The sequence below is a fragment of the Sminthopsis crassicaudata genome, chromosome 2, assembly GCF_048593235.1.
Source record: "Sminthopsis crassicaudata isolate SCR6 chromosome 2, ASM4859323v1, whole genome shotgun sequence".
Classification (NCBI taxonomy): domain Eukaryota; kingdom Metazoa; phylum Chordata; class Mammalia; order Dasyuromorphia; family Dasyuridae; genus Sminthopsis; species Sminthopsis crassicaudata.
The window spans coordinates 166,575,305-166,588,047 of record NC_133618.1 but is presented as its reverse complement, the minus strand read 5'-3'; the positions used below and the strand labels follow the sequence as shown (position 1 = coordinate 166,588,047).

The 12,743-nt window shown below is 35.5% G+C and overlaps 1 protein-coding gene across 2 annotated transcripts in view; it reads left to right on the top strand.

Annotated features, from left to right (window-relative positions):
* ISM1 (isthmin 1) overlaps nt 1-7,862 on the top strand; it is a 100,381-nt gene extending 92,519 nt beyond the window's left edge. The window contains exons 5-6 of one of the 2 annotated variants that reach the window (XM_074287851.1): nt 1,141-1,230; nt 6,113-7,862. In XM_074287851.1, the coding sequence (XP_074143952.1) occupies nt 1,141-1,230; nt 6,113-6,630 (608 nt within the window). In that variant the 3' untranslated portion in view covers nt 6,631-7,862. The remainder of the gene's footprint in view (nt 1-1,140; nt 1,231-6,112) is intronic. The other variant, XM_074287850.1, reaches the window with a different exon arrangement.
* The last annotated feature ends 4,881 nt before the right edge of the window (nt 7,863-12,743 follow it).

Sequence of the window (12,743 nt, the reverse complement as noted above, 5' to 3'; positions counted from 1 at the left end):
CTCAAAATATAGAAGAACCACCTAATAATTAGAGCCATTCAAAACTGGAAATGAGTTGCCTATTAAGGTAGGGAGTTCCCATTCAGAAACTAGTATGTTTAAGCAGAATAAAATATTTGGTAGTTAGGTTAAACAGAAGGTTGACAATTCAGGTGAAAGTTGAGCTAAATAACCTTTAATGTCTCTTCAAGTTCTAAGTTTCAAAGATTCCCTTAGCCTAGTCATACAAGCCATAGCAGAGGTAAGCAGAGCCATGTGCAAGGGACAGGAAGATGCTGGCAAACATGGAAAAGTTCAGTACAGAATTTTTCAGATCAAAGAGATACTTTGCAGGCTAGAAACATTTTATAATAATTTTCAAAACTACATCAATCTTCAGAAGAGAAAGAGGAATCTTGTCTTGAACTTGATTCTTTTGGAAGTGGTATTCCTTAATATCTTCAATTTAAGCAAAGATAAAGTAATTAGGGAGTAGTAGCCTTGTAAAAAGAAATTATATTTCTTCAGGGAAAAAAGAGATTATAAAGATATAGATATATAGTTCTAGTCCCACACCTATCATTTACTAGCTGTGTAATAACTTTGAACCATTCTTTTAAACAAATAGACCTTCTATTTTTTCCTTCTTCAAAATGGCAATATTTTCCACATTACATCATCCTTATTCCCCATCAAGTGCTATAAATATATGTAAGGTGAAATTTTTTTATATATAAGTATATATCTGTTTGTATTGGTATATAGTACCATAGTACATAGTACATAGAATACTCAACATTGAGTATTCTATGAAAATTCTAGGCCTCCCCTGACTTCCTTACCCTCTCTGTCTCTCCACCTTAACCCCCAGGTACCATTTTGCCTTGGGTTCACACTACAGAAAAACCAACAAGATGGAAATTCCTTGGGGACTGGTTCAGAGTTATTTGAATAATGTTACAATTTTTAATATAAACTATATCCTAGTTTTAGTATACTTTATGTTATATGTGCCTTTAATTTTTTTCTCTTACCACAAATTCATGCCAATAAAGCAACATAGAGCACAAAAAGATCTTTGTTTAGACTTTTTTTTAAAAAAAAAAACTGCCTCTCTTTTTCATATAACTGGAAAAAATATGCCCTTCTGTCTGTGTTTAGGAATTGAAGACACCTTTCGGACGGCTGCCACAGAAGTAAGCCTGCTTGCAGGAAGTGAAGAATTTAACGCCACCAAACTTTTTGAAGTTGGTAAGTTGCTGTAAGATTTTCATCCTAATATTGATTTAGCTTTTCTTCTCCTTTCTGCATTTGCAAAACCATCTTTGGATTCATTTTTAAGACCTCATTTTCCTTTTACTGGGCCCAGTTCTTCCAGAAAATTATTTCTTCTCCATACACATTCTCAGGAAGAGAATAACAGGATTCATATTTGAGCCAGAAAGTGTTGGCTCCCTGTCCCAGTCCATTTCCATGCTGGGAATGGGATGGGGAGCTGGTGAGGATAGGAAAAGTCCCAAGTCTGGGCAAGGATGATGCCAGATTTTGCTGCTTTAGCTCTGCAATACTTTCTCCTTTCCCAAGCAAGGGAATTGAAGAAATCAGTAAGTAAACATATGAAATCAAGTACTGGAATATGCAAATTCCCAGGTCTTAATTAACCTTAGTAACTGGTAACAATTAGCATGAAATATTCTTTCAACCATTTATCCTCACCTTTTTCTCCTAACCACATCTTAAAAAGAACTAATCATCAGTCACCATGTTGATTGATTTTTTAATTTAAGTTACTTTCCCTGCCTCCAGCTAGGATGCCTCAAATGAGCAGCAGCCAGGTGGAAGGTAAAAGGAAAAGGCATGCATAGGCTAGAACTGTGCACTTATTAATTAGCTCCTAATACATCATCAATTGGGTGATATAATTGTTACGGGCATATTCTTTGACATAATTTATATTTATCCTATGCTATCACTTCATTCAAGGTTGTGATAGAAGAAAAATTATCATTCAAAAAGATTCTCCAGACTAAGGATAAAAATCTTAATACTGTAACTGGGGAGATAGGTAGTAATGTGCAATGATAAGTTCTCTATGCAATTTGGTTTTCTTTTACTATAGTCTCAGTCTTACTTGCTAGGATCCTTTGACTTTATCCTGGATTTTTTTCTTTCGGTACCTTTTATGATGATCTCAACAGCTCTTACAGATTCAGTAATTATCTCTATGGGAATTACTCTTATATATAAATATATATATATATATATATATATATATATATATATATATATATATATATATATATATATATATATATCTCCAGTTCTACTTTCTTTTGTGCTATTCCAGTGCCACATCACCTTTTGCCTACTGGCCAGTTCCATTGTGATATCCACCCTATATCAGTGTGTTTTCAGTACAGTTCATCATCTTCCACATCTATCTTCCCTCTAAACTTCCCTTTTTCTGTTGAAGATGGTATCATTCTTCCAGTCATCCTAGTTGATAATCATGAAATTATCCATAATTTTTCACTGTCCCTCACTCCCTGTAACCAGTCAGTTGTCAAATCTTATTCATTCTTTCTCTATAATAGCTCCTGAATCCTACCCCTTCTCTCTACTCTACCATTCTAATGCAGAAACTCTTTGCCTTTCACATGGGCTATAGAAATAACCTCCTAATTGGTTTCTTTCCTCTCATACATTCTCTGCACAGCTTCCCAAATAAGCTTTTCAAAGGACAGGTCTGACCATGTTGGTCCCCTGCTTAAGAAGTTTCATTGATTTTCTCTTACCTCTAAGATTAAATAGAAATTTTTCAGCATCAATTTAGTTCCAGACTTATCCTTTCAGACATTCTATATTATTTCATTTCAACCCAACTGATCTTCTTGTGGTTCCCTCTCCTAATGCCTTTGCCTATATTGGTGACCCAATCCCATCCTTGCTGCGACTGCACACCTTTTTAGATCCTTATTTCAAGAATCATATCAGGTAATATCTGCAATAAATCTTCCCTGACCTTCATTAATTGTTAGTGTGCCTTACTACCCTCAAATTATCTTCATTTACTCATGTTAACATCATATCCCCCAGAAAGAAAGCACCTGGAGGTCAATAATTTTATGTTGTTTTATCTTTATTCCTAACACAATGCCTTATGCATATTAAATCCCTAATAAATGTTTGCTGAATTTGAAATACCAATCATACAGCAAGTAAAAAAACAAACAAACAAGCAAAAAAAAAAAAAACCATTGACTTGAGAATCAGGGGTCCTGGCTCTACCAAACTGGTATGACTCTCTCTGCCACATTTTCTCCATCTATGAAATGCAACTAATAATTCCTTACCTCAGACTTTTTGCTCCCTGAAGGAGGGAAAACTGATTATCATAATTTCATTGTTCTAGTACTCAGAGGAAATAGTCTTAGAAACAGATTCGAAATATTGTCATGAACATGCACTATAAAATTTAGCCTGGAGGAAATATCCTTTCTTATAGGTCTCTAATTCCTTAAATGGATATTTTTTTCAGAAATAGAGTATTGCTTTCCATTTCCATTCATCACTTTGCCAACTGGCAGAAAGCCCCACTTCAAAACATTATACCTTTTCCCATCAGCTCTGTAGTGGAGTTTTTACCAAATCAGAGCTTTATTCTTGCTAGAAAAGATTCAAAAACTTCCCAAATGAGTTTTTCAGGGCCTACGGATCTTGACCTTAAGCTCTCTCTAGCCCTGCATTTATGATCTTATGAAATTTATGGTCAATAGGTAGAAGAGGATTTATTTAGCCATTGAATTGGAGAAATTACGAGCATCAAAATAGTTCTTTAGGCCAAAGCAAACACCCCCATGTGTATTTGTGTTTGTGTATTGACTTTTAAACCCAACTTCTTAAACTGTAGGTTGCAACCCCATATGGGATCTTTCAGCTGAATGTGGGGGTCATGAAATTATGATTTATTATCAATAAGTATTTGATTTGTATACCTGTTTTAAATATATACCCAGGGTCACATAAAAATTTTTTGAGTGAAAAGAGGTTGCCAGTGGAAAAAGTTTTAAGAAGTACTGATTTAGACTATCTGGATAATAGCATTATCAACCCCATAAGAGGAATATATTTGCATATATGTACTAGTTCTATTTTTCTTCTTTTACTTCCCCTCAATACAGTCTCCTTTCCACCAATATTCCTTATTATATGATTGACAATCATTGACTAAATACTATAATTTAGGTGTCAAATGTCTAGATGCATCCAATTCTATTTAGCATCTTTTCTCTGTGAAGGACTACAAAAATCAGGACTGGTAGGGGAAAAAAAGGCAAATATGTGAAGAATATAGAACTTTTAACTGTCTACAGATTTATTTTCTTCTCCATTCAAAGTATCATCCTGTTATCATTCCATACAATAAACTTCTTTTTAACAAGAGCTCTATAAAGGCACAGTGCTTTACTCCAAAGGCATTTTCTAGTGAAAATTAAAGTCTCTACAGTAGGATTGCAAAGGTAATATTTTGAGTGATCTCTAAGATCCCTATTGGCTCTAAAAATTCTTTGCTGACTCAATCCTGTTAATCTACTTAACTACATGTCCAAAGACATATAATTTAATATATTGGCCTAGTTTCATCAGAAAGGAAAATCAACATAAACCATGCATGTTCTAAGTATACAATCCTACATTTCATTCTTTCTGGAAACTTCTCTCTGGAGGAAAAAAAAAAGCAAACCCTTCCATTTGGACTTTTCTGATGGTGTTCCGAATGTAGTTTAGTTTTGCTTTTGAAGTACAGACCCTCAGTGGAAAATTTTCAGTGGCATTCCAGACGTGTAATTCATAGGATCTATCATCTACTCTGATTACTCAAGTAGCTAATTGAAACCATAGAAAGCACATAATTTCAAGCTAGAGGGAACCTTCGAAATCATTTAATGCAGCCCCATTCACTTTACAGGTGAAGAACAGACTCTTTCTTCCAACTAATTTTTCCTCCTGGCATCCAAATTTATGTCAAAGGCACTAACTTTCTACCTTTCATGTTGGCTCCAAGCTTTAACATCACCTTTGACTCCTTTCTGACCCCTCTCCTACAATTGGTTGTCAAATCCTATAGATTTTACCTTTGTGTCTCTCACATCCTTCCCTTTTTCCCCTTCCAGCTGCCCACATAATTAGTCCCTAGGTTCCTATTTATTCCCTCACCAACTGCTTCAAAATATCCTTCAACTTAATTAGCATTCATTGAATGCCAGGCACTGTCCCAAACCTTCTGACTGGTCTTCTTAGCTCTCTTCATTCCAATCCATCCAATAAGTTCCCCATTAATTGCCAAATAAAATCAATATTCTTAGATTAACATTCAAAGCCCTCCCTCTAAAATTTACTTGCAAAGTACTTTTCTATATGCCCATGCCCATGCTCCAGTCAATTAGACTATTTATTATTCCTTTAATTTTTTATATTTCGGTTCTTAACTTATATTACACTTCTCTTCCCCTATTTCTATTCCCATCCTCCAGGAGTCATCTCAAAATACTCCAACTTTTATGAAGGTTTCCCTGCTTACTTTCAATTAGGAGCAATCCCTCTCTCCTTAGACCTACCATAGCCTTTGGTGTATGCACTTTCCTTCTACCTTGTACTTTAGTTATTGCTACACATGTTTTATTTCTCCCACTATAAGGCATTTTACACACACACACACACACACATATGTATACATTTATATGCATGTGTTTGTTTTTTTATCAGTCATAGTGTCACTAAATATTTGCTATGCATATAAATGAGCCCTATGTGACTTAACCAAGATGATGCAGTTAAACAAATGAAAGCATCATCACCAGAGCTTGGGCTTCAAGGCTTCCACTTTTCTGTCACTCCATGTTCAATGCTTGGAGTTTAATTAAGTAAGCACTGTAAAAGAAAGGAATTTTCCAAACACCTTTTGATTTGCAGGAGAATAAGAATGCCCAATTATAGTTTTGTTTTCATTCATTCATTCATTCATTCATTATTCCTGCCCATTCCGTTCCTAATTCATCTAACAACTTGACTAGATGTAATATGTCATGTGGTTCTGCATGTGATCAGATGATTTCCCTTTTGCCTTTTTCAGACACTGACAGTTGTGAGAGATGGATGAGCTGCAAGAGTGAGTTTTTAAAGAAGTATATGCATAAAGTGATCAATGACCTTCCTAGTTGCCCTTGTTCCTATCCAACGGAAGTTGCCTACAGCACAGCAGAGATCTTTGACCATAATAAGCGGAAAGACTTTCGCTGGAAGGATGCAAGTGGACCAAAGGAGAAGCTGGACATTTACAAGCCTACAGCCCGATATTGCATCAGATCCATGCTCTCCTTGGAAAGCACAACACTGGCAGCCCAGCACTGTTGTTATGATGACAATATGCAACTCATTACCAGGGGAAAAGGCGCTGGGACTCCAAACCTGATTAGCATCGAGTTCTCTGCAGAGCTCCATTACAAAGTAGACATTTTGCCCTGGATAATTTGCAAAGGAGACTGGAGCAGGTATAATGAAGCCCGGCCTCCAAACAATGGTCAAAAATGTACAGAAAACCCTTCTGATGAAGACTATTACAAGCAGTTCCAGGAAGCTAGGGAATATTAAAAGGGTGAGGCTATTCAGCCTTGAGGGGGAAGGTAATAATTCTATACCTAGCACCTGTGATAACAAATTTTCTGCACTGATCTGCTTGAAATGGGGTTAATCTACTTCTTTATAGTATATATGTATATTTGTATATAATAATACATGTGTATTTTCCATAAGTTACAGAATGGGCATGCATAGAGCCATGAGCCTTTTTATATGAAGTCATACATACCCTTTTATGCATACTGAAAATAATGTATATGGTGATCAAACCTATGTAGAAAGGGGGGGAAAAGTAAGCCAGGAAAATAAGCAGGAATAAGTAGTTGGAATGATTAAACTCATGCTTTGACCCAGTATTTCAGAGTATAGGGAAGGAAAAAGGGAAAAAAGGTTAAAAGTTTTAAACATTATAGACAGTTTTTATATATAACTTATTTAATATGAATGTGACAAGCATAACCTTTTCTCTGGAGCTATATTCATAAAAATATTTAGTCACATCTCTAAGAATAGAGAAAGGAATTGTCCTGGGGAAGTAAAAGAGAAAGGGAATATTAATGACTTAAAAAATCCGCAAATGCCAAAAATGAAAAAGAAATACAACCTCAAACCAAATATTATTTAGTCCTAAGGCACCTTCTTGAGGTTCAGGTTTCCATAGGCCCCTTGTTTCAAATTAGTGCTGAGTTTGGCATTTCATGGTAAATCTGGGGCCTGGTTTTTGCAATGCCATCAAAAGCCTCTGGAGTATAAGGTCAATATTTGTTTACTGATGATTTAGAAAAAGCCAGAGAGGCACCAAAACTTCGAGTTCTTATCCATGCCTTAGCAGGACCTGGAAATTACAGGAATTTTGAATATTCAGAAGGAAATAGCACTTTTTTGAAAAAGGAACAAGATGAATAGAAAATAAAACTCGCTGTTTTATTTTTATGTCACTTCACCTTTCTCCTCTCCCTCCCCCCCATATGCTCCCAGTTTGCTGTGCAGTTGGCTAGTAATTGTTGTTGTTTAAAGAAGGGCTTGGGGCTATGGATCCTAAATTGTTTTTAATGTTTTAAGAAAAAAACTGCATTATTTTTGTAAAGTATTTATTAAATTGTTGTGTCTCATGCATCAGGCAATTTTGATATGATCTGCTTCTGTAGGGTGGGATTTGGTGCAAGTAAAGGACTGATTTGTAGGGAATATTTTACTTGCAAAACTCCAGAAAAAGAGAATCTATAAATAAAATCATCATAGTATTTATGCCTGTATTTTTTATTTTGTACATTATTTGGAACCTCTTGAAAAGTGGGTTGGTATAGTAAAAAAAGAGTCATAGGAACATTTGAGTTCCTACTTTGCCATTTGTCAAGGCAACTAGGTGGTACAGTGTATAGAGCACTGGGCTTAGAATCAGGAAGACTTATCTTCTTAAGTTCAAGTCCAACCTCACTTGATAGCTGTGTGATTTATGGGCAAGTTATCTTTTTCTTCAGCTCCTCATCTGAAAAATGAACTGGAGAAGGAAATATTTCTACCAAGAAAATTTTAAATGGGATTAGAAAGAATCAAATGCAACTAAAATGCGTGGACAACAATCTGCCATTTGTCTGAGTGCCTATTCTTCATTAGTCAAATGGGACTAATAATAATATGTATATTACCTGTATTGTGAAGAAAATATTTACTAAAGCCTAAGTTATCTCTTCAGAATCCCTTACTAGAATTTATAGGAATTTCAAAGAAGAATGTGACAAGTCAATCAAAGCTGAAAGCAGCAGGCTTTTTTATTTGATAGATGATCATGGGACCGTAGATTGAGCACTGGAAAGGACATTTAGAAGCCATTTCATCCAAAACTCATGCTTAAGTGACTTGCTAGATCATAAATGGCTGAGCTAGTATTACTTGTCTATGTCACACAAAGTAGATGTCAGTAAAAGATCTTGGAACCCAGGCCTTCTGATTCTCAATCCAGTGCTCTTTCTATTAGCATGATTGATGCTCTGATCTTCCCTCTTCTATTTCCTTCTCCCTGGTATTGTTTTCCTTCTCCAAATCACATGGCCTTTCGTTTTTTTTGTTGTTGTTGTTGTTGTTGTTTGTTTTGTTTTGTTTTTTTCTACTTTCCCTTTTATTCATTTGATTCAGTTATACCCAACTCTTCATGATCCCATTTGGAGTTTTCTTGGCAAAGATGCTAGCATGGTCTGTCATTTCTTTCTCCAGCTCATTTTTCAGATAAGGAAACTGAGGCAATCGGGGTGAAGTGATTTCATAGGTTCACACAGAAAATAAGTATCTGAATTTGACTCATGAAGAGGAGTCTTCCTGATTCCAAGCACTATGCTTTATCCACTGGACCACTTAGCTGCCCTAGGAAGAGAGTATTATCAGTCATTGTTATTTTACTGTGAATTTAATTCACTATACTACCTCATACAGAAATATCTCTATTTAAGATTTCTCTGTAATTGTAGAGTGTGTCCTTTTTATAGATAAAGAAATCTTAAACAGCAGTAATTTTTTGGTAAGAGACAAAACTACCTGCCATCCTTAAGTTCTAGAGATTACCCTAATGAAAAAATGGGTGGAATCATGACATATTAATGTGCTACAACTTCCTCACCACTCCTACAACCTCACCCCAACATACACTGATATGTATATATATATATATATATATATATATATATATATATATATATACTCACACGTACCGCTCCTCCTGTAAGTATGTATGTGTGTATGTATTATGTATGCATATATTTAAGTACCTGGAGTGCTCCTCTAAAACCATAAGTGGTTTCTCTAGTCAACTTACAAATGAAAATAGATAATTGTTGCAATGGATAGAGCTCTAGACCTGGAATTAGGAAGACCTAACTTCAAATCCAGCAGTATTCACTACTTGTGGGACCATGGAAGAGTAACAACCTCTTTATGCCTCAGTTTCCTCACCTGAGAAAGGCAATAATAATTGCCTCTACATTTCTGAGTTGATGTGAGAATTAAATGTGATAATATATGTAAAATACCTTGCAAACTTTAAAGCATTATATGATGTCTAATTATTACCATGTCAAGCTTCTCCATGTTTTAGCACCGTAATGTAATTTCCTTTTGTCTTCCCCTTTAATCACTTTTTTCATAAATCCACAGAAGGGCTATTTACCCACACTGTGTTCAGAAATTCTAATTATGCCATTGCTCATGATTTTATTCACTCAGCAGATTCCTATAGTTACAAGAAATAGAAAAAACACAGATTATTTAATAAAATCCCCCAATTCTCACCTTACTTATAAATGTGAGCATTGTAGAAGGGATTAGAACATTGGGTCCTTTTCCCTGGACCTTCTGAAAGCTCAAAGACAAGTAAGATGAGTGTATCCATAAACCTACATCAGGAATTAGTTACCTATAGCTAGCGGCAAGGCAGAGTCAATGAGTAAAAAAAGCAAAATGGGAAAACCATATCTTCAACATGATTCTTTGTGTATGCCTTGTGCTGTCCAAAGTGTTTCCAAATTATCCATCCAATTCCTTTCTACTCTTACAAGAACTTCCATTATCTCATAGCCTAATTTCAGGAAAGTACTTGGAGAAAAGCAAACCAATTTTGAGAATGTATAAGTACATAGTTGATAGGTTTGAATTTTCCTCATTAAAATTTACATTTTAAAAGCAGTATGTTATTCCAAACAGATTTCTAATGGGAGCAACATAGGAATTAAAATTATGAATAAAGTAGCTCTTTGGCTATTGGAAAAAACCCTTCAATCTTGGTACCTCGCTTCTGAAAAACTGTTGATCTCTGATCTATATCAAGCTGGAACAAACACTGGTTCTGAAACTTTATAGGCCCAAGGGGTTTTGTGACTCAGTAACTGAATTTTTGTTCATAACAACCCTGTAAGAAAGGAGAGGAGTAATCACTGATCTGTACCAAGCCAGCTACTGGAAGCTTTCTAAGTGGAACATTTGTTCTTGGGAACCTGGGTGACTATAAAGATTATAGTACCTCAGAGATAATGAATTCAGTTTTAGATGTGTTGCATATCTCTGCTTGGAATTCCCTAGCACTCATGAAAATCACAAGTCTGGATCTCTCAAAAAGTCTGGATCCCTATACTACTTAACTCACAGGGAAGTTGTGATTTCTAAATGAAAATATATACAGAACATTTTGCAAATGATATTATAAGCAATGGCATAAAGACTGCACTTGTTTACAACTTTAAATGCTGCTAATATACCGAACCTGAACATTTCTTATGTCACATTTAGCTCTTTTGCAATTCCAGGGAAGAAAAGATGTCTCTTCAGAATTCCTCAGTGTCCCCAATCTCACCAAAATGTGTTGAGCCCTATCAGGAGAATAGTCTCCCTCTAGTGGTTTATCCTGAAGTGACATTAAAAGGCTGTGTTAGGCTGAGGAGCCAGTAGAGATAATCAACTCCTGTCATTTCACAGATGGTGAAACTGAGACTTGCTCCTTCCTCAACTTCACACAAGTAGCATTTAGTAGGAGTCCTCCAAATCTAGTGCCCATTTCACTGAAATCTACTATATAAACCATCTTAATTATCATATTATTTGACAGATTTGATTGTGAATTACTTTGGTTCTTTCCAAAACATAAAAAAGCCTCCCCAGAGAGTAAGATTTGCCACCACTGAAGATATTCAAAGGAAGAAGTCTGTCTACAGAACTGTATTGTCCTAAGCTTAAATCTGTTGCCAAAATCCTTATACTATTTCTAGTTACTTAGAAGCAGCAATATGTTGGTAAAAATTCAACAAGTGCTCAGAAAAAGAAGTTTTTAAGAGGTACACAGGATACATTTTAAAACCTAATCTGCATTAACATTTTAAAACTTAATCTGCATTAACATTTTCTCTATCATTTAAGTCAGGTCCTGATTTACAGTGTTTGTCTCTTTCCAAGGTGTATATGCCCACATGGAAAATTTAATAGTCAGATCTTAAGAATGCTGGTATAAGCTGGCTCAAGTACAAGTTTCTAATACCAATAAATTTGTGGTAGAATAAGGAAACTTTCCAAATTCTGAAATAAAGTTCAACAAGTGGGAAATATCTCACAGAAGGTCTGCATCTCACTAAACCCAGGATTATTTCCCAGCCCTGGTAAATGTTTTGTAATCAAGCACTTAAAATCATACCAAATTAATCTCCAATAAGAAGAGCTAATTGTACTTCTTCATAATCTGGCTGGCTTTCTCTTGGAGAGTATCAACTCACTTACCTCACCTTTCTGACCCTGACCATTAAGTGATATGGAATTATGATATTCTTAAAGAGCTGAGGAATAAGAAGATTTAAGGGGATGAAATCAACCACACCCTTCCATGCCTGCTCTAGTGAGGATGGAAGAGGGAAGACAGGGAACAGAGCTTAAAGTACATAGGATCTAACCATTAATGGAGAAAGGACTGGGACTCCCTGTTTTTGTTTCTGAACCAAGTTCTTTCCACTTTCCTAAAGCTTGTCTCAGTTAAATAGCATCAGTTAAAGATGTTATTTTAATCCAAGCACCCAGTAAGTATAAAACAATTATCTGCTTGTGTAAACTGGTGAAGAAAAATAGCAGCAATGGAAGTCTGAGAAAATGAAAGGTAAACAAAACTCACATTCTTCCAATTCTCATTGGATTTTCTCTGGAAAAGCAGTTGTCTGGAACTCAGGCTCACCATCTGGGAAATGGGAATAAAAATATCTTTCCTGTAATCAGTATTTTTTCTTCCAGAACATACCTGTTTATATTTCCTTCCTTTTAAAATCCAGAATGAGAGAGGTGATGGTTACACTGTATCCTAGACTGGTCAGACAATATCTAGAGTTTTGTGTTCAGCTCTGAAAATGACATTTTAGGAGGGATATTGATTTATAAAGGGAGAAAGCAGTTAGGTGGCACAGTGGATAGAGCACTGGGCACAATGGATAAATCGGGAAGATTTATCTTCATGAGTTCAGATCTACTATCAGACATTTACTAGCTACATGACTAGACAAGTCACTTAATCCTGTTGACCTCAGTTTTCTCAACTATAAAATGAGCTGGAGAAGGAAATGGCGAATCACTCTAGTATCTTTACCAAGAAAACCCCAAATGGAGTC